Source organism: Babylonia areolata, chromosome 23, assembly GCF_041734735.1.
Source record: "Babylonia areolata isolate BAREFJ2019XMU chromosome 23, ASM4173473v1, whole genome shotgun sequence".
Taxonomy (NCBI): domain Eukaryota; kingdom Metazoa; phylum Mollusca; class Gastropoda; order Neogastropoda; family Buccinidae; genus Babylonia; species Babylonia areolata.
Window position 1 is genome coordinate 8,952,519 of NC_134898.1, and position 22,500 is coordinate 8,975,018.

At 47.7% G+C, this 22,500-nt stretch overlaps 1 protein-coding gene across 10 annotated transcripts in view; it reads right to left on the minus strand.

Annotated features, from left to right (window-relative positions):
• LOC143297734 (neuron navigator 2-like) overlaps positions 1-22,500 on the minus strand; it is a 487,523-nt gene that overhangs the window by 195,993 nt on the left and 269,030 nt on the right. The window contains exon 1 of one of the 10 annotated variants that reach the window (XM_076610181.1): positions 13,816-14,748. The exons of the other annotated variants lie outside the window; for them this stretch is intronic. Coding sequence (XP_076466296.1) covers positions 13,816-13,848 — 33 coding nt within the window. The 5' untranslated portion in view covers positions 13,849-14,748. Of the gene's footprint in view, positions 1-13,815; positions 14,749-22,500 lie in introns of those variants that run through there. 10 annotated transcript variants of the gene reach the window in all.

Below are 22,500 nucleotides of genomic sequence, written 5' to 3' on the forward strand. Positions count from 1 at the left end.
GTTTGGAAAAAAGGAAACACCTGCCGATGTAACTTTTAAACCCCCATGCAAAGTGAAGGGAAAGCCGCCAGATAAAAGTAGGGACTTAATGAAGCGTTGCCGCCTGTGGAAAGAGCTCCCTCCCCCCGCAATTTGCCATGTCAGGTATCGGGGCAGGAGGCCCGTTGGGGACTCTGGAATCTGGCTGCCACTTCAAAACACCGTTGGGTACCAGATGATGTTTAGGTCTGGGCAGGTGCTTTTTTTTTAACCCCGAGCTCTCCCTTCTCTTTCTCAGTGTGCATGGTATATCATTCTCCATGTGCTGGCTCGTTGCTCTTGGGGGGGGGGGGGGATGCGGCCCTCCCTCTCTCTCTCTGACAAAACAGTCTCTTTCCACCTCCACATGTGCTTTTCAGCTCAAATTTTGAGTGTCTCTTTCTCTATTTGGTCTCTGGGAAAAAAATACGTCTCTCTCTACATGCGCAAAAATATTGTTATAGCCTGTCTGTCCAATCTCCCTCTCTGTTTAAAGTAACCTCTCTTTGTCTATGTCTGTCTGTCTTTTTCCTTCAGTGTTTTTATAAGGAGCAGCATGATGTCATTTTCTTCCTCACAAGTAAACCTGCTGGATCAAATAGCAATTTCATACACAGCTCTGTCCCTCAACATTACCCATCCGACAGAGATACATATATAAATTAACTACACTGCCCTGAATGCCCAGACCAGGGCTGAAGAAGACAACACCTATTTGCAGAGAAGGCTTTGAACAGCACAAGCCGATGTAACTTTCAAACCCCCATACAAAGTGAAGGGAAAGCCGCCAGATAAAAGTAGGGACTTAATGAAGCGTTGCCGCCTGTGGAAAGAGCTCCCTCCCCCCGCAATTTGCCATGTCAGGTATCGGGGCAGGAGGCCCGTTGGGGACTCTGGAATCTGGCTGCCACTTCAAAAAATCGTTTTACACCTGATAGTGTTTAGGTCTGGGCAGGTGCTTTTTTAACCCCGAGCTCTCTCACTCTCCCTTCCCTTTTTTCTGCGTGCATGGTATATCATTTTTCCATTTGTTGGCTAGCTGCTCTCTGGGCGTGAAAAATGCAACTCCTCTTGCCCATCCCTCTCCTTTCCTCCCTTTCTCTCCCCCCTCACCCCATCCCCCCAAAACTGTTCTCCACCTCCACATGTGCTTTTCACCTCCAGTTTGTTTGTCCCTCCCCGTTCTCTGACAAAGAAACAGATTAATCTCTCTATCTATATGCCCGATAAACTTGACTGTCAGCATGCCTGATTTGTCTATCTGTCTGTAAGTAGTCTGTCTGTTTCTTTCTCATGTGCTTGTTGTTAAGGAGCAGCATGGTGTCTGTAAATTTTTGTTTTGTTCTTTTTTGATAGTTTTACATCATAATATCATACATTCATACTGATGTAATGTACAAAGATGTTTTTTTTTTCTTTTTCAACTGGACGCTTACACACAAAACTAAGTCAAGACATACATGAAGTCACACAGACTTACAATGACACAGATACATATACATACACACATGCAAGCTCGTGTTACACGTCTGCACATGGGAACAAGGTGATTAGCACAAGGGATGAAAAAAAAGAAGAGAAAAAAGTGGGGGTATGTTACATTAATACACCATACACCATATTACTGTGATATCTTGTATTCAGCTGAATACAAGAACATTATAGATTCAGATACGATAGTTTTTAGCCATGTTAAACATGCACATCATCAAACAGTGGTGTACAGAAGAACCAACTATTGGTAAATTTGTTATATTCCGAATGATTACAGCAATATACTTTTTAACATAACATCATGTTTTTAAATAATAATAAAATAAAAAAAAGATTCAAAAATTGTATGCATTTATTCATTTTACATTTGCATATGAAAATTTTTGTAAGTTCAATAATCAGATCAAAGACATCATCCGATCTGAATTTTTCCAAATAACCAAAGAGTATAAATGTTTCACCGACTTTGAACTCTGTGAGGTGAAGACATTTCTCATTCAGAGTTCCTTCAAATTGTAGCCAGAAGGAGTGCACCCATTCGCAGTTCAAAAAAAAAAAGCTATATATTTTCTTTTTCTCGCTTGCAAAAAGTACAAGTATCTTCAGTTTCTACACCCATATTCTTCAAAACTATATTTGTGGCTAGAATCACATGAACTAATCTGATCTGAAACCACTTTAATTTAACTTCTTTTATTTTTTGTATCTTCTTCAGAACTATTTTCCAGTTGATGTCTCCCTGGCATTTACTATTCCATACCTGACAAAAATTAGGAAGGTCTTTTCCCAGACCCAATTGATAATAGTATTTATGGCTACCTTTTTGTACTGAATATAGTTCAGTCAAAAAGGCGGGGAACTGCATTCTCATATCACTCTCTATTTGTATGCTTGATTTTAGCAAGACAGTTTTGATCACTTTCAATAAACCTGCACAGGAAAGGAAATTTGTGGTTATGTTATACTTTTTCTTTAAATTCCACATATGACATAAGGTTACCGTTTTCTTTATAAAGATCTGCAACATTACAGATGCCCTCTCATATCCATTCCCTTTTATTTTGCTCAAGATTATTCAAAACAAATTTGTTATAAAATATTGGTTCGACCAACATTTGTGCTTCATTTTGTGGCCAAATCGTGTTTGCAAAATCTTTAAAGGCATTAAAGATTCCTTCCAAAACACATTTTTCTCATAACGAGTAAAATAATTTGGTCCATATCTATCAATATCTTGAATTTCAGGATGCAATAGGGTAATTATATTTTTCCATTATGTTTTGAGTTTTTTATTTTTCTTATCCAACTCAACTTGAGAGCCTTGATGAAATTATTCAATTCAGGTATTCCTAGTCCACCGTTTTCTATGTCTGTAAAATTTTCCTCAGAAACAAACCAGCTGGATCAGTCAGCAAGCCCTCACACAGCTCTCTCCAGCAACCACTGCCCCTCTGCCAAAACTAAATAGATAATTATAATAAAATCAATTCAATTTAAACTGCCCAGGATACCCAAGCCATGGCTGAAGAACACAACACAAAGTGGTCGAGACTCACGCCTTATCTGCTTTCCATAACCACCTCAGTCCTCTGTCTATCTGCACTTAAAATGTGTATATCAAACAACTTACATCTGACACTATCTGGACCCACTGAAAGCAGTTCATCATGCCCCATCATTTATACGCTCAAGGATTATTACTTCAGTGTGAGACACGTGAATGCAACACACGAATTATTGGTAATAAAACAAATATATTTTTAGTGGGAGGGGGATTTGGCAGGATAGATTTGCACTAAAACCATACTTGTCAACAAAACAAAATGTTTTCATCAGTTGATGAAAATTGGTCGAAAATCAACAGATAAGCTCTATAACCAACTCAGTCCTATGTCTGCAGTGAAAACGTTGAACAGCACAAGCCGATATAACTTTCAAGCCCCCATACAAAGTGAAGGGAAAGCCGCCAGATAAAAGTAGAGACTTAATGAAGCGTTGCCGCCTGTGGAAAGAGCTCCCTCCCCCCGCAATTTGCCATGTCAGGTATCGGGGCAGGAGGCCCGTTGGGGGCTCTGGAATCTGGCTGCCACTTCAAAACACCGTTTTACACCTGACGAGATCTGGGTAGGTGCGTTTTAACCTCTCTCACTCTCTCCCAACTTTTTTTTTTTCCACGTGCCTGGTATGTCATTTCTCCATGTGTTGGCTCGCTACTCTTGGGGTGAAAAAAAATGAGACCCTCTCTCTCCCCGAAATCTGCTATGTTAGGTATAGGGTACGTGGGCCTGGGGAGGGTTCCAGTGTCATGACAGGTGTGTGTTTTAACCCCTTGACTGTTGCTGTGAGTGTGCTCATCTTTAAAGGTTCTCACCTCAGTGATATTATGTCAAAGCAAGCTTACAGATCAGTCACCACTCTCTATTTGTACTTCTGCCTCTCGGGACTGCATTACGTTTGATCAGCTTATCAATGACACAACTGATAAGTACACAAAATGTAACATACACTGAATGTAACATTGCTCTTCATACTTCAGACCCCACTGATCTTTTTTCACAATGGTACAAGGGGATATTCGCCATCTCTATCTTTCTCTCTCCCGCTTCCAATGTTCGTCGTCTTACGATTTTGCATTTATGTGGGGCAATCACGATGTAAGATATGGCAGTTAAAAAAAAAAGTGTTTATGACAATGCTTTATTGGTTGCAGTTAGCAAGAGTGGCATGGTCATATGCAAACTGGCGATAGATTTGCACGTTTAAACATCGCGTATGACCGAACAATACGAATTGCTCTCCCTTGAGTGACACGAGATAGAAAACTTATCCAACCAAAATATGATAATGACACCTCGAAATCTAGCTTTATTCTCAACGCTTCATGAAATCCATTTTGTTATTTGTTGGCTCCCATCCTTAACCCCCATCCAAAATGCCCGCTGTCCACTCTCCCCACCCACCCCTACATAGTTAATGGCTAGCGTTGTTGAACGCTTCCACTGCACACAGCAGATGACTAGTTGGTTGTGGAAAACAGAGTACATGTTAATTTTCGACCCATTTTGTTGTTTAATTGTTCTGTTTTGCTCCGAAGGAAGGTATTTCGGCTTCCTCAAGGAATTCCAGTTTTCAGTTCCATGGATGAATGAATGAATAAATGAATGAACAAATGAATGAGTAAATGAATGAAGCTCTTGGAATCAACCAGCTTGCCGGTTTATTTGTCAGCCAGTTAATAAATACGCCAGTCAGTCAGATCAAACCACCTATATGTCAGTTTGCAAATCAATAACGCTATTCATTGTCAGTAGATAAACATGTAGGTCTTCCAACTAGACAAGTCAGCCCACCAGTTTCGCCAAAGAAAATGAATCGAATCCATTAACCTGACAAAATCTCGATAATTCAACCTCTCACTCGGTCTTCTTCTTTCCCTTTGTCTCCGACAGCAGAGGCACCACTGATGACCTGGCAGCCAGTTCCATCCCTGTTCCTTTCTCACGACGTCGTACAGTCTCAGGCCTGTGCATTCTGGGATATTGTCCTTCCATTTCATTTTCCGTCTGCTTCTCCTTCCCCTACCTTGCCACTGTGCCTCGTAGGATTGTCTTGGCAAGCCCTGCTGATTGTGAGACATGCCCTCGTGCCTTAGCACTTCACTTTATGTCTCTTCACTGTGGTTACATCTTCAAAGGATCCGATGGTCTGCCTGACCCTGTTTCTTACTTTCTCTTTGGAGACGTGATCTCTGTAGGGGATGTCGAGGAGTTTTTGGAAGCATTTCATCTTTTGTGGCCTGTATGCCCTTCTTCATTTTAGTTGTCCATGACGCATAGGCATACAAGAATGTTGATAAGTCGATAGGTCAGTGCATTACGGAGTCAATCAATCAGTATGTCAGTCATCCAGCCAGTCAGTCAAACAAACCCAACCCCACCACCCCCGTCTCTCTCAGCTCTGACATCACTACTTTTTCTCTCGCTGAACGTGGGCGTTGAACAGTTGTGGTATAGATATGCGTGTCTGGAAAAACAAAGCCCTGTGAATATGCTATTTTGCCAACTGGCGCGGCGTTCAACCTATTGCTATTCCCCCTCTCTCCCTTTCCCTTAGTCCCCCCCCCCCTCTCTCTCTCTCCTTCACCTCTCACATGTTCTTCCCATCCTCTCTTTCCTACCTCTGTCTGTCTGTCCGGTATCGAGTTCTTTCTCAACCACTTCTTTTTTCTGTCTCAGCTCAACACCTGTCCACTCATTCATCTCTTCGACCTTGAGGGAGAGAGAGGGAGAGAGAGGGGGGCGGGGGAACGGGAGGGGGAGAGGGGGGAGGGAAAGGGAGAGGGAGAGAGAGAGAGAGAGAAAAGGGGGGGAGAAAGAGTGAGAGCTAGAGAAAGGAAGAGAGAGAAGGGGAGGGAGAGAGGCAGAGAGAGAGTGAGAGAAAGAGACAGACAGTAAGACAGACAGAGGTATAGAAAGGAAGATACATACTGAAAAACAAACAGGCAGACATTCAGACAAAGACAAACAGAAGACACTAAGATACACACAAGCGCTCTCTCTCTTGAGCTTTAAAAAAAACAACAACCAACCAACCAACCAACCAATCAACCAACGAAACAAACAAACAAAAAACAACCAAAAACAAATAAAAAACGCGCGCGCGCAGGCGCACACATCACAGAGAGAGAGAGAGAGAGAGAGAGAGAGAGAGAGAGAGAGAGAGAGAGAGAGAGCGGAATCCAAACAGCAGCCTCAGCAGTGGCAGGAGCATGGTAACGGTACATAAGGGGCCGTCACTGTGCCAAACAACAAGCGGAGAAGACAGGCCTCAAGTGATACCACATGGCACTGACTTACTCCCCCCTGGTCACGCTCTCTGCAAAGATCAGGCCAGGTACAGACGGGACACACCTTCAGCCATGCGAAAACCATCTCTCTCTCTCTCTCTCTCTCTCTCTCTCTCTCTCCGTGCCTGTTTTTCTGTGTGTCTGTCTATTTCTGTCTCTCTCTGTCCGTGTCTCTGTCCCTGTTTCTCTATCTGTCAGCCTCCGGTTCTCTTCTGCACAGTGCTAACAAATTTTGGATTAGTTAGGGAGAGGGAGTGGGCAGGGAGGTGAAGTGAGCGAGGCGGAGAAAGCTAGAGAGAGGGCTGGAGAGAAATGAGAGAGAGAGAATGACATACACTCTCTCTTACCCTTTCTCGGTGTCATACACATTCGCGCACGCACGCCCACATGCACGCACACGCACACTCGCACACAGTCCGCATCGATTTGGAATCTGGGTAAAGCAGATTGAAACAATGGCAGCCGGCAACACGCGGTGATGGTGTGATCGGTTTTAAAGAGGCTGGGAAGTGGGGGGTGACCAACGGGGAGGTGGGGTGTGGGGGGTGCAATAATAAATACAGATAACATATCATAATTATATTCAATTCACGCTGTCGCTATTTCTCTAAGTAGGCACATAGGGGGGGCTGGGGGGGAGAGAGGGAGAGGCACAAAGAGAGAGGGGGTAGGAAGGGAAAGAGAGCTTGTTTTTTTCTTGTCTACTCAGAGAGAGATGGGGTGAGGGGGTGGGGGGAGAAGGAGAGAGAAAGAAAAGGGAGAGAGGTGGACGCATATAGAGAGGGGGGGAAGGGAAAGAGAGTTTGGACTTTTCTTGTCCACTCGGAGAGAGAGAAAGAGGATGGGGGGGGGGAGGTGAGAGAGGGGGAGAGAGAGACAGGCAGACAGAAAGACACAAGCAGATATAGAGAAACAGACAGAGGAATGGTGATGGAAAGAAACAGACACAGAGGCAAATACGGACAGAAAGAGAGACAGAGAAAGAGAGGGAGAGACACACAGAGAGACAGAGATAGACAGAGAGGTACAGAGAGAGACAGAGAGGTACAGAGAGAGACAGAGAGGTACAGAGAGAGACAGAGATAGACAGAGAGGTACAGAGAGAGACAGAGAAGCAGCGTGACAAAACGAAACGAAACATAATTTTACTTTACCAGGGAAATGAGATAAACAGTTGACATGCTTTTCCCACCCAACTCTAGGGCAAATAAAAACAACAATTACACACACACACACACACACACACACACACACACACACAAACGAAAACACACACACACTCCCCCCCCCCCCACACACACACACAAGAAGACAGAGAGAGGGAGGGAGAGTAAAAGCGGGAGGAGGAAAAAAGTAACGAGCAGTATGTTTTGATATGAAAGGAGATGAACAGACAAGAAGAAGAAGAAGAAGAAGAAGAAGAAGAAGAAGAAGAAGAAGAAGAAGAAACACATTCGCACTCACTGAGAGACAGACAGACAGAAACGCACACATACAGGCAGGGAGACAGACAGACAGATATACAGATATAAAGAGCTGTGTGGCAGACGTCTCCAACACACGTATGGATACCATTCCACACACTGGATCCATTCAGGAAAGACAAATGGGGAACAAATCAGATCAAAGTACTGCCGTTGGAGATCGGTGAGGGGTGAGATAGCAAAAACACACTGACAAAAACCTAGGTTTTTTGTTTCTATTTTCCCCTTCTTTCTACAGCATGTGTGACGTGGTTGAGCACCGAACCGCTATTCTGAAGGTTGTCGGCTCCATTCCAGGGCACCTAAACTGAACTAACATTGACATAATAACCAAAACAATACCCTCATAAGCACAGTAACCAAGGCAATACCCGCACAAAAGTAATAATCAAAACAAAGCCCACACAAACAAAATAACCAAACAATACATACACACATATAATAACCAGGGCAATACCCGTACAAACATTATAACCAAAACAATACCCGTACAAACATTATAACCAAAACAATACCCATACAAACATTATAACCAAAAAACAATACCCATACAAACATTATAACCAAAACAATACCCATACAAACATTATAACCAAAACAATACCCATACAAACATTATAACCAAAACAATACCCATACAAACATTATAACCAAAAACAATACCCATACAAACATTATAACCAAAACAATACCCATACAAACATTATAACCAAAACAATACCCGTACAAACATTATAACCAAAACAATACCCATACAAACATTATAACCAAAACAATACCCATACAAACATTATAACCAAAAACAATACCCATACAAACATTATAACCAAAACAATACCCATACAAACATTATAACCAAAACAATACCCGTACAAACATTATAACCAAAACAATACCCATACAAACATTATAACCAAAACAATACCCATACAAACATTATAACCAAAAACAATACCCATACAAACATTATAACCAAAACAATACCCATACAAACATTATAACCAAAACAATACCCATACAAACATTATAACCAAAAACAATACCCATACAAACATTATAACCAAAACAATACCCATACAAACATTATAACCAAAACAATACCCATACAAACATTATAACCAAAACAACAGCAGAGTGTTGGCCTAGTGGTAACGCGTCTGCCTAGGAAGAGAGAGAAACTGAACACACTGGTTCGAATCCCACAGTCGCCAGTATTTTCTCCCCCTCCACTGGACCTATGTGGTGGTCTAGACGCTAGTCATTCGGATGAGACGATAAACTGTGATCCCGTGTGCAGCACGCACTTAGCGCACGTAAAAGAACCCACGGTAACAAAAGGGTTGTCCTTGGCAAAATTCTGTACAAAAATCTATTTCGATAAGAAAACAAATGAAATTACAAGCAGAATTTTAAAAAAAGGGGTGGCGTTTTCAGTGCAGCGACGCGCTCTCCCTAGGACGAGCAGCCCGAATTTCACACTGAGAAATATGTTGTGACAAAAGAGTAATACAATACAATACAATACAATACCTTCACACAACATTCAACAATGAAAACCACACCACACAGACACACTTCTCAAGGCCTGACCAGCCAAAGCGCGAGTGGTGGGGTTTACGAGAGAGTGTAGCCAGACATCTGCTAAATATTTCCGCTCTGTGGAAGCAGTAGGCCTACGAGAAATCAGACTCCACATTCTCTGTTAGTAGTGGCTTTTATTTGCAGGTGTGGAGCAGCGTGTACGGACGAGTCCGTATGGTTTAACGCACGCACCCTTGAAGAAATGAAAGCATAACTGTGGTTGACATAATGAGAACCACCCGTCTTTAACCCCTTAACTGCTGAATCTTGGTGAAATGGGATCACTGTAACACAAGATTTAATGGCATTTCCTACTGTTTGTGTGCGTGTCTTTGGTGTAACTGGTTTTGCTCAACACATGTAATGCAATCCAAAGGGGAAGACATTTGAATAAAAAGTGTTGACTGGCATCCTGACCAGTAAGTTCTGTGTTATCTCAGTGAAGTGACAGCCCTTCACTGACACCCTGACCAGTAAGTTCTGTGTTATCTCAGTGAAGTGACAGCCCTTCACTGACATCCTGACCAGTAAGTTCTGTGTTAGTGAGGTGACAGCCCTTCACTGACACCCTGACCAGTAAGTTCTGTGTTATCTCAGTGAAGTGACAGCCCTTCACTGACACCCTGACCAGTAAGTTCTGTGTTATCTCAGTGAAGTGACAGCCCTTCACTGACACCCTGACCAGTAAGCTCTGTGTTATCTTAGTGAGGTGACAGCCCTTCACTGACATCCTGACCAGTAAGTTCTGTGTTATCTCAGTGAAGTGACAGCCCTTCACTGACATCCTGACCAGTAAGCTCTGTGTTATCTTAGTGAGGTGACAGCCCTTCACTGACACCCTGACCAGTAAGCTCTGTGTATCTTAGTGAGGTGACAGCCCTTCACTGACATCCTGACCAGTAAGCTCTGTGTTATATTGGTGAGGTGACAGCCCTTCACTGACATCCTGACCAGTAAGCTCTGTGTTATCTCAGTGAGGTGACAGCCCTTCACTGACATCCTGACTAGTAAGCTCTGTGATATATTAGTGAGGTGACAGCCCTTCATTGACATCCTGACCTGTAAGCTCTGTGATACATTAGTGAGGTGACAGCCCTTCACTGACATCCTGACCTGTAAGCTCTGTGATACATTAGTGAGATGACAGCCCTTCACTGACATCCTGACCAGTAAGCTCTGTGATACATTAGTGAGATGACAGCACTTCACTGACATCCTGACCAGTAAGCTCTGTGATACATTAGTGAGATGACAGCACTTCACTGACATCCTGACCAGTAAGCTCTGTGTTATATTAGTGAGGTGACAGCCCTTCACTGACATCCTGACCAGTAAGCTCTGTGATATATTAGTGAGGTGACAGCCCTTCACTGACATCCTGACCTGTAAGCTCTGTGTTATCTCAGTGAGGTGACAGCCCTTCACTGACATCCTGACCTGTAAGCTCTGTGTTATCTCAGTGAGATGACAGCCCTTCACTGACACCCTGACCAGTAAGCTCTGTGTTAGTGAGGTGACAGCCCTTCACTGACATCCTGACCAGTAAGCTCTGTGTTATCTTAGTGAGGTGACAACCCTTCACTGATATCCTGACCTGTAAGCTCTGTCTGATCTCAGTGAGGTGACAGCCCTTCACTGATATCCTGACCTGTAAGCTCTGTCTGATCTCAGTGAGGTGACAACCCTTCACTGATATCCTGACCTGTAAGCTCCGTCTGATCTCAGTGAGGTGACAGCCCTTCACTGACGAGCATACATGTCAGCAGCAGACGAGGGGTTAAAGCAGTGTCGTCATGATGATAATAATGGATGCTATCCAGAAAACTGCTGTAAGTGCTATACAATATACTTTTTACATGGCACGTTACATGAATGTTATCCTTGAACTGTTTGGTTTTAGTCAGTTTCTCAAGCAACTCACGTACGTGGTCATATTTTAGACTAGGTTATTTATAGGCCTCATGACAACATATCTACTTCAGTGACACTGGAGCTTAGTTCTGATCATTTTTGTGTAGTGTGTGACCTTTGTATAGATGCTCCTTCGCCATCACCTGTGCACAAAGAGACCCGTTACGTTCAATCTATGAACAAAGAGGCCTTCAGGCAGGACTTGTTTGACAGTGTGTCCCCTATGTCTACAGTAGACAAGCTGGACAGTACCTTGCGTGAAGTCCTTGACAGGCATGCCCCCGTCACCTGCTGTAAGGTGAAGGTTGGTCGGTCAGCACTTGGTATGGCGATATTAAAAACGAATTAAAAGCGGCAAAGGTTAAAAGACGCATCGCTGAGAAGAAATGGGTATAAACTGGCCTTACTGCCAGTTCAGGACTGGCGGACACTAGTTGGGTCGCAGTTAACATGACGTCATTTGCAACACATGTCTTGAAATAAAGCACACAGAGAGGGGGAGACAGAGGGAAGAGAGAGGGAGGGAGGTAGGGGCTGAGAGAGGGAGAGGGAGGAAGGTAGGGGCTGAAAGAGAGAGGGAGGAAGGTAGGGGCTGAAAGAGAGAGGGAGGAAGGTAGGGGCTGAGAGAGACAGGGAGGAAGGTAGGGGCTGAGAGAGGGAGAGGGAGGAAGGTAGGGGCTGAAAGAGAGAGGGAGAGGGAGGAAGATAGGGGCTGAATTTGAGAGGGAGGAAGGTAGGGGCTGAGAGAGGGAGAGGGAGGAAGGTAGGGGCTGAAAGAGAGAGGGAGGAAGGTAGGGGCTGAAAGAGAGAGGGAGGAAGGTAGGGGCTGAGAGAGGGAGAGGGAGGAAGGTAGGGGCTGAAAGAGAGAGGGAGGAAGGTAGGGGCTGAAAGAGAGAGGGAGGAAGGTAGGGGCTGAAAGAGAGAGGGAGAGGGAGGAAGGTAGGGGCTAAAAGAGAGAGGGAGGAAGGTAGGGGCTGAAAGAGAGAGGGAGAGGGAGGGAGGCAGGGGTTGCAAGAGGGAGGGAGAGGGAGTGTGTTGTGCGTATGTGAAAGACCTCTAGAGACAATGAGAGAAACAGAGAGAGCGAGAGACAGAGCGAGATATAGACAGAGACACAGGGAAACTCTCTGTGTGTGTGTGTGTGTGTGTGTGTGTGTGTGTGTGTGTGTGTGTGTGTGTGAGAGAGAGAGACAGACAGACAGACAGACAGACAGACAGACAGACAAACAGAGCATGGACATGGAACTCGTACCAAGCACGACGACTCCCCCAGCCCCGTGCTGTTTAGATACCAATTATCGGGACATCTCCCAATTAATGAAGATGGAAAGGTGCGGGGGTGGTGGGAGGGGCGTGGACATAGATACATACATATATACAAACATACATACATACAGAGAGGACAGAGAGAGAGACTGGGAGGGGGAGGGACAGAAACCCACACCATTTCGTCCTCTGCTTCTCTATGCTGCATCTTCCGCTTGCACACTTGTCTGTCTTCTGCTGATGACATGTTAGGACTAGGACTTGTCATACAGGCACCCACATTCCGTTTCCGGAGCTGTACATTGTGTCTGCTGACAGGGTAAGTCTTATTTCTGTACCCAACGAACTCAAACATGGAAAACAGGATCTCCAATCCCAGGATCTCTGGCGTGTACAGTTACAACCCAAATGAGATAAACTGGCGGCAAACAGCGGAGAGGGACCTCTGACCTGTCGACAGACGATGGGGTGACACCAGCAAAGTGCCGAGGACCGTGGATTACGGAGCGCCCTCACTTCCACATGCCACCCGACCAGTGACGCGGGAGCATGCTGTTCAAAGAGGTTCAGTTGTAGAGGTGTGCAGTACTAAGAATATTATTTTCTGGTGCACACAGTTCCAACTATACACAATCTGAAGTGTTAGAACCACGTGACGTCAAACCAGCGTGTACAGGAACGCTGTGCTGATGGGGAACTGAACAGTAAGGAGAGAGAGAGAGAACCGGACAGCGCGCGCGCACACACACTAACACACTAACATCCACACACACACACACACATACACACGTACAGAGGAAAGAGCTTCTTTGTGTGTCTGTTACCACCATCCCACCTCTTTTCCTCTCTCGGAGTGTGACTGTGTGTTTATGGTTCAGAGAAACAAAGACGCAAAGAGCGACAGAGACAGATAGAGACAGAGGAAACACACACACACACACACACACACACACACACATACACGCGCGCGCGCGGGGAGGAGAAATAGGCCCAGAGACAGATAGGCAGACAGGAAGATAGAGAGAGAAACAGTCGGATACAGACAGAGAAAAACAGATAGGTTCAGACGGACAGACAGATAAACAGACAGGCAGACAGACAGACAGACAGACATGTAGGGTAGGTAGACACACAGAGAGCCAGACATAGAGAAGCAGACGGATACAAATAGCAAAAGGAAGACAGACAAACAGCAAAAGGAAGACAGACTCTCACCAGCGATTTCCTGATGATTTCATCCATGATCATGTCTCGCTGGATGCAGACCTAAATCATCCACTGAAGAATGGTCACTCACTCAGGGCACTGATGACCACAACACACACCACCACGCCTCTGTCCACACCCACCACAACACACAGCCACTGACCACCACAACACTCAGGGAACAGGCCCTTCAGTTGAACGCCACACCTCACACTCTGAACGTTTGCTGAAGCATCCAGAACTTCGGTGCCACATTCAGCAGCTGAATCATCACATTCAATTAACAATTACTGAGTCTGTGCACAGGATTGTAAGCTGTCAGTGCAATATCCATGTGTGAAAAACTTGTCACTTCATACCATTATTCTATACTTTAACCATATACTCTTAAAACGTATGACATCAATAAACATAAATCCACTACAGTGTTCGTTTCAGCAATTCAGCCGTTTCAGTAGCATACTAATTTTCCTACTACAAGTCATGTTTTCAGTTTGTCGGCATTAATGGACGACACTGTGGAAGAAAAAAACAATTTGTTTCTCTTCCAAATCTCTGGGTGTGGAAAACCCCAATCATTCTCCTCCAACAGCCTTCGCATTTGTCTTGTAGAAAGTTTTTAATCAACTCCTCACCGACAGTTTAATTTGCGAACCTGGCCTCTCTCTTCCGCTGCAGCCAACTGACTGAACTGCCTGGAAATGAGGAAAGAGAACAGTTCATTTGGCGGACTGATCAGTGGGGGGTACACACCATGCTGGTTTAAACTATTTTGTTTTTTTGAAAAGGTCACAATTAAAATACAATCAATTGGACAGGACAACAAGAAAGTGTTACATTTAGTCATGTCGTAATATACACTATGTTCTCATTTTTCGTTGACAGTCATTATTCTGTCTGACACACGGAATCGTGCTTGTTTTTCTTTTTTCTTTAAAATAAAAAAACTTTGCCAAAAAAGTCCAACTAATCAAACTGAAGTGACTACAACGAACGAAGACAGTGGTGGCAATCTGATCGTAACATTCCAGCTCGTTCGCACAGCAGGGAACGTATTGCAATATTTTCATAAGTTTTGTTAAGGGAAGACACTTTTCTTTTCGCTCGTATTCCTTGAGCAGGTGAGACTCCACATTGCTCGTCCCGATACCAGTTGAGGAGACCATTTCACGGAGAACAATCACTGAGTTCCTCACAGGACTACAGCTATACACACGTTGGTAATAAAAACCTCAAACCTTTGTTAATGTCTCAGTGTCACATCAACGTGACCGATCCACACACATTCACAGAAACCAGCCATCACAGACAGATGAAGACGCTGCCAGCTCTCCTTCCTGCCGCACTGACGTGTTCACACAACTGGCCAGGAGCAATGATGAAACAAAAGCACAGTGACATGCTCCCCTACCTACACTAACACTACAACAGACCTACGTACCTACGGTACCTACCCCCTTCTCTCGGTTCCCTGTACTACGTGTTGTACTGAGCGAGAGAGAGGAGAGAGAGGAGAGAGAGAGAGGGGGAGAGAGGGAGAAGAAACCAGTTCATGTCGACACGGCACTGTGTGTTGAGTGAGAGACTAAGGTAAGAAGGGGAGTCAAAACCTCACCTCCCTAAGGTAGACTGAAAGGAACGGAGAACAATGTTCCCTCTCCCTCCTCATTCTCTTCCTCTTTCCCCTACTCTCCTCCACCACCACCACTACTCTCTCTCACAGTCTCACCACCACCACCACCACCACCTCCTCCACCACCTCCCGGGCCATACCACTCCTGTACACAGAGAGAGGGTTTGCGGTTTTTGGCAAAGTCAGTCAGTTTGTGTGGAGTGAGAAGTGTACAGTCCCCTCCTCCTCACCATTCACTCCCATGCACCCCCGGCTCCTGTTTGCCTGCCGCACGTGCGCTACGTACAGGTTGAGCTGTGTGGGGGTGGTGGTGATGGGGGAATTGGGGCCCGGGGCCTTTCTGATACTCCACACACTGACTCTCCACCTCTCCCCACCTCTCTCTCTTCCTACTGCCACTGTTCTTCCTTCAGGTAATGGACCTAATGCGGCCCAGGTACCCACTCCCCACCACCCCTCCCTCACCATTACACACCCTGCTCAGTACCCTTCTGTGCAGCCCTCTGCCACCTACCTCTCCTAACACCCCACACCCCATCTCCTTCCATTTCTCCTTCCCTTTCTTCCTTCCTTCCCTCCCACTACCACAAATGTTTGAATTACAACTGTCTTATTTCTGTGCTAACCCTCCCCCGCCCCCAACCTTCCCTCGTTCCCTCCTTCTTACAACAGATCCCCCTCACCCCCCTCCCGCCCCCCATGCTTCCCCCACCCCCCTACTCTTCCCTTCCAAGCTGACATTCGTCAAGCACCTCTCGCACCCCATCCTACCTGAAGCTCTGATTGCCTCCACCCCCCCTACCTGCCTCCTCCCCTCCCACCCATTCCCCCACAACCCGCCCCCTAACAGACCTCACCTGCAGTCTGTCCCCCTGTCTCTCTTATCTCGCACAGAAAACTGACTCAATGTAGGCCCCTCTTTTTTCTCATTGCCCAACACACACAAAGAGAGAGAGAGAGAGAGAGAGAGGGAGAGAGAGAGGAAAAAAAGGTGGCCACTCATTTCCCTACCCCCTGACTGACCGACACTGACCCTCACTACCTGCCCTGCTGTCCACTGTCTGCTCGTCCCTGTCCTGTCCCTGTCCCTGTCTCTGTATCTGTATGCCTCTCTCTCCCTCTTCCCTCTTTCACGGTCTTCGGTATCTCTGTGTGCTCGAGCGCCCGCCCGCGTGTTCGTTTATTTTGTGTGTGTGTGTGTGTGTGTGTGTGTGTGTGTGTGTGTGTGTGTGTGTGTGTGTGTGAGAGAGAGAGAGAATTTCTGAGTCTGTGTCCGCGCTTTTGAAAATTTTATTTATATAAACATCGTTATCACAAGATTCTGATGACTGTTTAATACAGTTCTGCATTAGGACGTAAGCTTTTTCAGTTAAAAAAAGAAATGTATATATATATATATATATATATATATATATATATATATATATATATATATATATATATATATCTAAAACACCTACTTCGCGTTTTTTTTTTTTTTTTTTTTTTTTTTTCCCTCTGCATGGAGTTGATGTGTGAGAGAGGTAGGGTACGGAGAAAAGACGAAAACGGCGGTGGGAGGAGAAGAGAGACAGACAGACAGACAGACAGAGACTGATAGGCAGAGAGAGAGTTCTAGAAACACATGTGCTTGCATGAATACTTCTTTTCTCTCTTCTTCTCTGACCCAGTATTCTTTATCAGTGGTATGGGTCCCTCTTGACCAGCCCCCTGTTGCACACCACCATCTGCATTCACTGTCACAGTCACAGTGTCAGCAGTCTGCAGGTCATGATGTCGTGTCGCTCTGAGGCCATGCGCTGTAGATGACCCTGCACAAGCCGCTGGTGGGTCACTACGTTGATACCTGTTCTTACTCAGCGTGCAGGGGACCTGACCCAGTGAGCCCTGTAGAACCCAGAATGGTTTGAACGTTCCACGATATGGAATGGAGATCTCCGCCACGTTCCACGATATGGAATGGAGATCTCCGCCACGTTCCATGGTATGGAATGGAGATCTCCGCCACGTTCCGCGATATGGAATGGAGATCTCCGCCACGTTCTCCGCCACGTTCCGCGATATGGAATGGAGATCTCCGCCACGTTCCGCGATATGGAATGGAGATCTCCGCCACGTTCCATGATATGGAATGGAGATCTCCGCTAAGTTCCATGATATGAATGGAGATCTCCACCACGTTCCACGATATGGAATGGAGATCTCCACCACGTTCCATGATATGGAATGGAGATCTCCGCCACGTTCCACGATATGGAATGGAGATCTCCGCCACGTTCCATGATATGAATGGAGATCTCCGCCACGTTCCACGATATGGAATGGAGATCTCCGCCACGTTCCACGATATGGAATGGAGATCTCCGCCACGTTCCATGATATGAATGGAGATCTCCGCCACGTTCCACGATATGGAATGGAGATCTCCACCACGTTCCACGATATGGAATGGAGATCTCCGCCACGTTCCACGATATGGAATGGAGATCTCCGCCACGTTCCATGGTATGGAATGGAGATCTCCGCCACGTTCCACGATATGGAATGGAGATCTCCGCCACGTTCCATGGTATGGAATGGAGATCTCCGCCACGTTCCACGATATCGAATGGAGATCTCCGCCACGTTCCATATACGTCAACATGCGAAAACTTCGTGACACGAATTAACATGAAGCATGTGGACAGAGTATAAAAATTGAGGTTACCACGAAAGTACGGAAAAGAGTGCCACAGAACATGGAACCATTGGTTGTTGTTTTTATTGTAATATATTCTATAGGATAAACACAAGACGATGCGATGCCACTAAGGATATCAGTTTGGTCACCCACCATGAGAAAGGATCGTTTTCTTCGCCTCCTCTCGCAGTATTCCTCCGCGGAATCAGTCAGGCCCGAGAGATGCTGCAGAGTTGACCTGGACTTTTGATGCATCCATGCAGTGAATGACTTTTGAATTTGTGGCCCCAGTCTCCCGATCTAGGGCAGATTCCCCATAGCAGTAGATACTGGCTGACTGGTAATCGGAAATTCCATAGTAATGTTCATGGCTCATACAGATTCGAACTTAGACCTCCCAGTTGCCATTCCATGACACTAACCACTGCGCTGCATCGACGGTTGGTACAATTCTGTATCCATCACACACACACACACACACACACACACACACACACACACACACACACACACACACACACACACACACTTTGAACAAAGAACCTTATCCCACAGACTCACCTAAGCATCCCCCCTCCTCCCGAAAAAACAAACCAACCCAAAACACTACTATCGTGAAACTTAGTCTTTATTGCACAGCAGGGTATTTTGGGGCAAGCATACTTGTGTATATATCTCAGAACTGTGCCAACCATTTGTATTTCGTCAACTAAAACAAAGAGCCTGGGTTTCCACTGCGCGCGCGCGCGCGCGTGTGTGTGTGTGTGATGGACTGTGGAAGGGGGCGTTAATTTTGTCTGGTTTTTTTCACGAGCAGGTCAGTTGTAGCTGTTAGGGGGAAGGAGGTGGGGGTTCCGTGAACTATGGCGTGTGTTCTTTGTTCTGAAGTCCTGTGTTGGGATTAAAGTGTATGCGTGAGTGAGTGAGTGAGTGAGAGAGAGAGTGTGTGTGTGTCTGTGTGTCTGCGTGCGTGCGTGCGTGCGTGCGTGCGTGTGTGTGTGTGTGTGTGTGTCTGTGTGTGTGTGTCTGTGTGTCTGTGTGTGTCTGTGTGTAGGGGGGGAATCAGGTTTAGTGGGTCGGTCTTTCTGTTCTGCAGAATCAGAACTTTCATTGTCAATTAAACTTTAGCCGGCATAAAAAGTCAATGAAATCAAAACAGAACAAAACAGAACAGTATGTATGTATGTATGTATGTGTGTTATTGTGCGTAGATGTGTGTATGCGCGCGCCTGAGACAGAAAGAGAGAGGGGGGAGAGGGGGGGGGGGGGGGGGCGGGGGGAAGAAAGAACAGAGAGAGACACAGACAGACAGACAGAGAGAGACAGACAGACAGACGGACGGACGGACGGACAAGGGGCAGGGAAAAGGGCGGGGAGGCAGGGATGCAGAAGCCACACTCCGCGGGTGGAGATGCCAGAAGACAAGCAGGGGAGATAAGTGAGGTGGAAAAGCGCACGGCGCGGCGGGGCCCGACCACAGACCTGAAGACCAGGCCACGACCCACTCACTAATAAGACACCACGGAGCAAAACCTCACTTCACTCACTCACGCTGCAGTGCTCACCAACACTCACCACCACACACCACCACCACCCTTCTAAAGAGTCGGGTGGGGGGGGGGGGGGGGTTAGGGGGAGGGGCTGGGGGGTGCGGCAAGGTAAGGGAAGGATGGAATGAGGGGTGGGTGTTAGGTTGGGGAGGGAGGGGGGCATGGAATGAGGGGTGGGGGCTAGGTTGGGGAGGGGGGGGGGAATGAGGGGTGGGGGTTAGGTTGGGGAAGGGGGGATGGAATGAGGGGTGGGGATCAGGTTGGGGAGGGGGGGGGAATGAGGGGTGGGTGTTAGGTTGGGGAGGGGGGGATGGAATGAGGGGTGGGTGTTAGGTTGGGGAGGGAGGGGGGCATGGAATGAGGGGTGGGTGTCAGGTTGGGGAGGGAGGGATGGAATGAGGGGTGGGGATCAGGTTGGGGAGGGAGGGATGGAATGAGGGGTGGGTGTTAGGATGGGGAGGGGGGGCATGGAATGAGGGGTGGGTGTCAGGTTGGGGAGGGAGGGATGGAATGAGGGGTGGGTGTTAGGTTGGGGAGGGAGGGGGGCATGGGATGAGGGGTGGGTGTTAGGTTGGGGAGGGAGGATGGAATGAGGGGTGGGTGTTAGGTTGGGGAGGGAGGATGGAATGAGGGGTGGGTGTTAGGTTGGGGAGGGGGGGGATGGAATGAGGGGTGGGTGTTAGGTTGGGGAGGGAGGGAGGGAATGAGGGGTGGGTGTTAGGTTGGGGAGGGAGGGAGGGAATGAGGGGTGGGTGTTAGGTTGGGGAGGGAGGGATGGAATGAGGGGTGGGTGTTAGGTTGGGGAGGGAGGGATGGAATGAGGGGTGGGGGTCAGGTTGGGGAGGGGGGGGCATGGAATGAGGGGTGGGGGTCAGGTTGGGGAGGGGGGGCATGGAATGAGGGGTGGGGGTCAGGTTGGGGAGGGAGGGGGGGCATGGAATGAGGGGTGGGGGTCAGGTTGGGGAGGGAGGGGGGCATGGAATGAGGGGTGGGTGTTAGGTTGGGGAGGGGGGGCATGGAATGAGGGGTGGGGGTCAGGTTGGGGAGGGAGGGGGGCATGGAATGAGGGGTGGGGTCAGGTTGGGGAGTGGGGGGGGGCATGGAATGAGGGGTGGGGGTCAGGTTGGGGAGTGGGGGGTGGAATGAGGGGTGGGGGTCAGGTTGGGGAGGGGGGATGGAATGAGGGGTGGGGGTCAGGTTGGGGAGGGGGGGGCATGGAATGAGGGGTGGGGGTCAGGTTGGGGAGGGAGGGGGGGCATGGAATGAGGGGTGGGGGTCAGGTTGGGGAGGGAGGGGGGCATGGAATGAGGGGTGGGTGTTAGGTTGGGGAGGGGGGGCATGGAATGAGGGGTGGGGAGGGGGGATGGAATGAGGGGTGGGTGTTAGGTTGGGGAGGGGGGGGTGGAATGAGGGGTGGGGGTCAGGTTGGGGAGGGGGGGGCATGGAATGAGGGGTGGGTGTTAGGTTGGGAAGGGGGGATGGAATGAGAGGTGGGTGTTAGGTTGGGGAGGGGGGGTGGAATGAGGGGTGGGGGTCAGGTTGGGGAGGGAGGGGGGCATGGAATGAGGGGTGGGGGTCAGGTTGGGGAGGGAGGGGGGCATGGAATGAGGGGTGGGTGTTAGGTTGGGGAGGGGGGGCATGGAATGAGGGGTGGGGAGGGGGGATGGAATGAGGGGTGGGTGTTAGGTTGGGGAGGGGGGGGTGGAATGAGGGGTGGGGGTCAGGTTGGGGAGGGGGGGGCATGGAATGAGGGGTGGGTGTTAGGTTGGGAAGGGGGGATGGAATGAGAGGTGGGTGTTAGGTTGGGGAGGGGGGGTGGAATGAGGGGTGGGGGTTAGGTTGGGGAGGGGGGGGGGCATGGAATGAGGGGTGGGGGTTAGGTTGGGGAGGGGGGATGGAATGAGGGGTGGAGGGGAGGGATGAGTGTGGGGCAAGGGGGGATGGGCGAGAGGTCCAAGATGAATGGCCCTGTCTCACCAGTCACACAGGGAATACAGTGGTGTAGTGATCCTTCCGAGTAGAGAGCCAGGAGGAAAGGGACAAGAAAATGAGCTATCTAGAAACATCTATCATGTGGGGAGGGGGGGGGGGGGGTCAATGGTGATGACAAATGAGCAGCCACGGAGTGAGGGAGAGAGGGAGAGGGATGGAGGGAGAGAGGGATGGAGGGCAGAGAATGGAGAGACTGGAAGGGCAGGGAGGGGAGGAGAGAGCGGGGGGGAGGGGGGGGGGCAGAAGAAGGATGAAATGATGGAGAAGGGTGAAACAAGAGAAAAGACATAGAAAGATGGGGGGGGGGGGGGGGGGAGAGAAATCAGAGAAAGACAGAGAGAGGGAGAAAGAGAGAGTAGGATATGAGATAGAGAGAGGGTTAGACAGAGATGAGAGAACAGAAAATAACAGGGAGGGAAAGAAGGGAAGTAGAGGGAAAGATAAAATAGAGAGAGAGAGAGGCAGTAGAGGGATAAAGGAGGAAAGAGGGAAGAGATAGACAGACAGACAGAAAAATAGACATACACACAAACAGACAGACACACACACACCCACACTTGGATTCAGATGAGTTATTCATATACGGCCCAAGCCCCCACACGGCACAGGACGACAACAGTATTTAGTAAATATCAGTGTGACTGCCAGTGTCAACACTGTGGAACCTCTCACACAGCTGACTGCCACAACACATCTGATAAAAAAAAAGTCTCTCGGCGGAGAGAGAAGGGGGTGTGGGGGGTGCGGTGGGAAGGCAGACAGAAGAGGATAGAGATGGGGGGGGGGGGGGGGGGAGGTTGGGGGAATGGAGAGAAAGAGAGTGGGAACGACTGAGACAG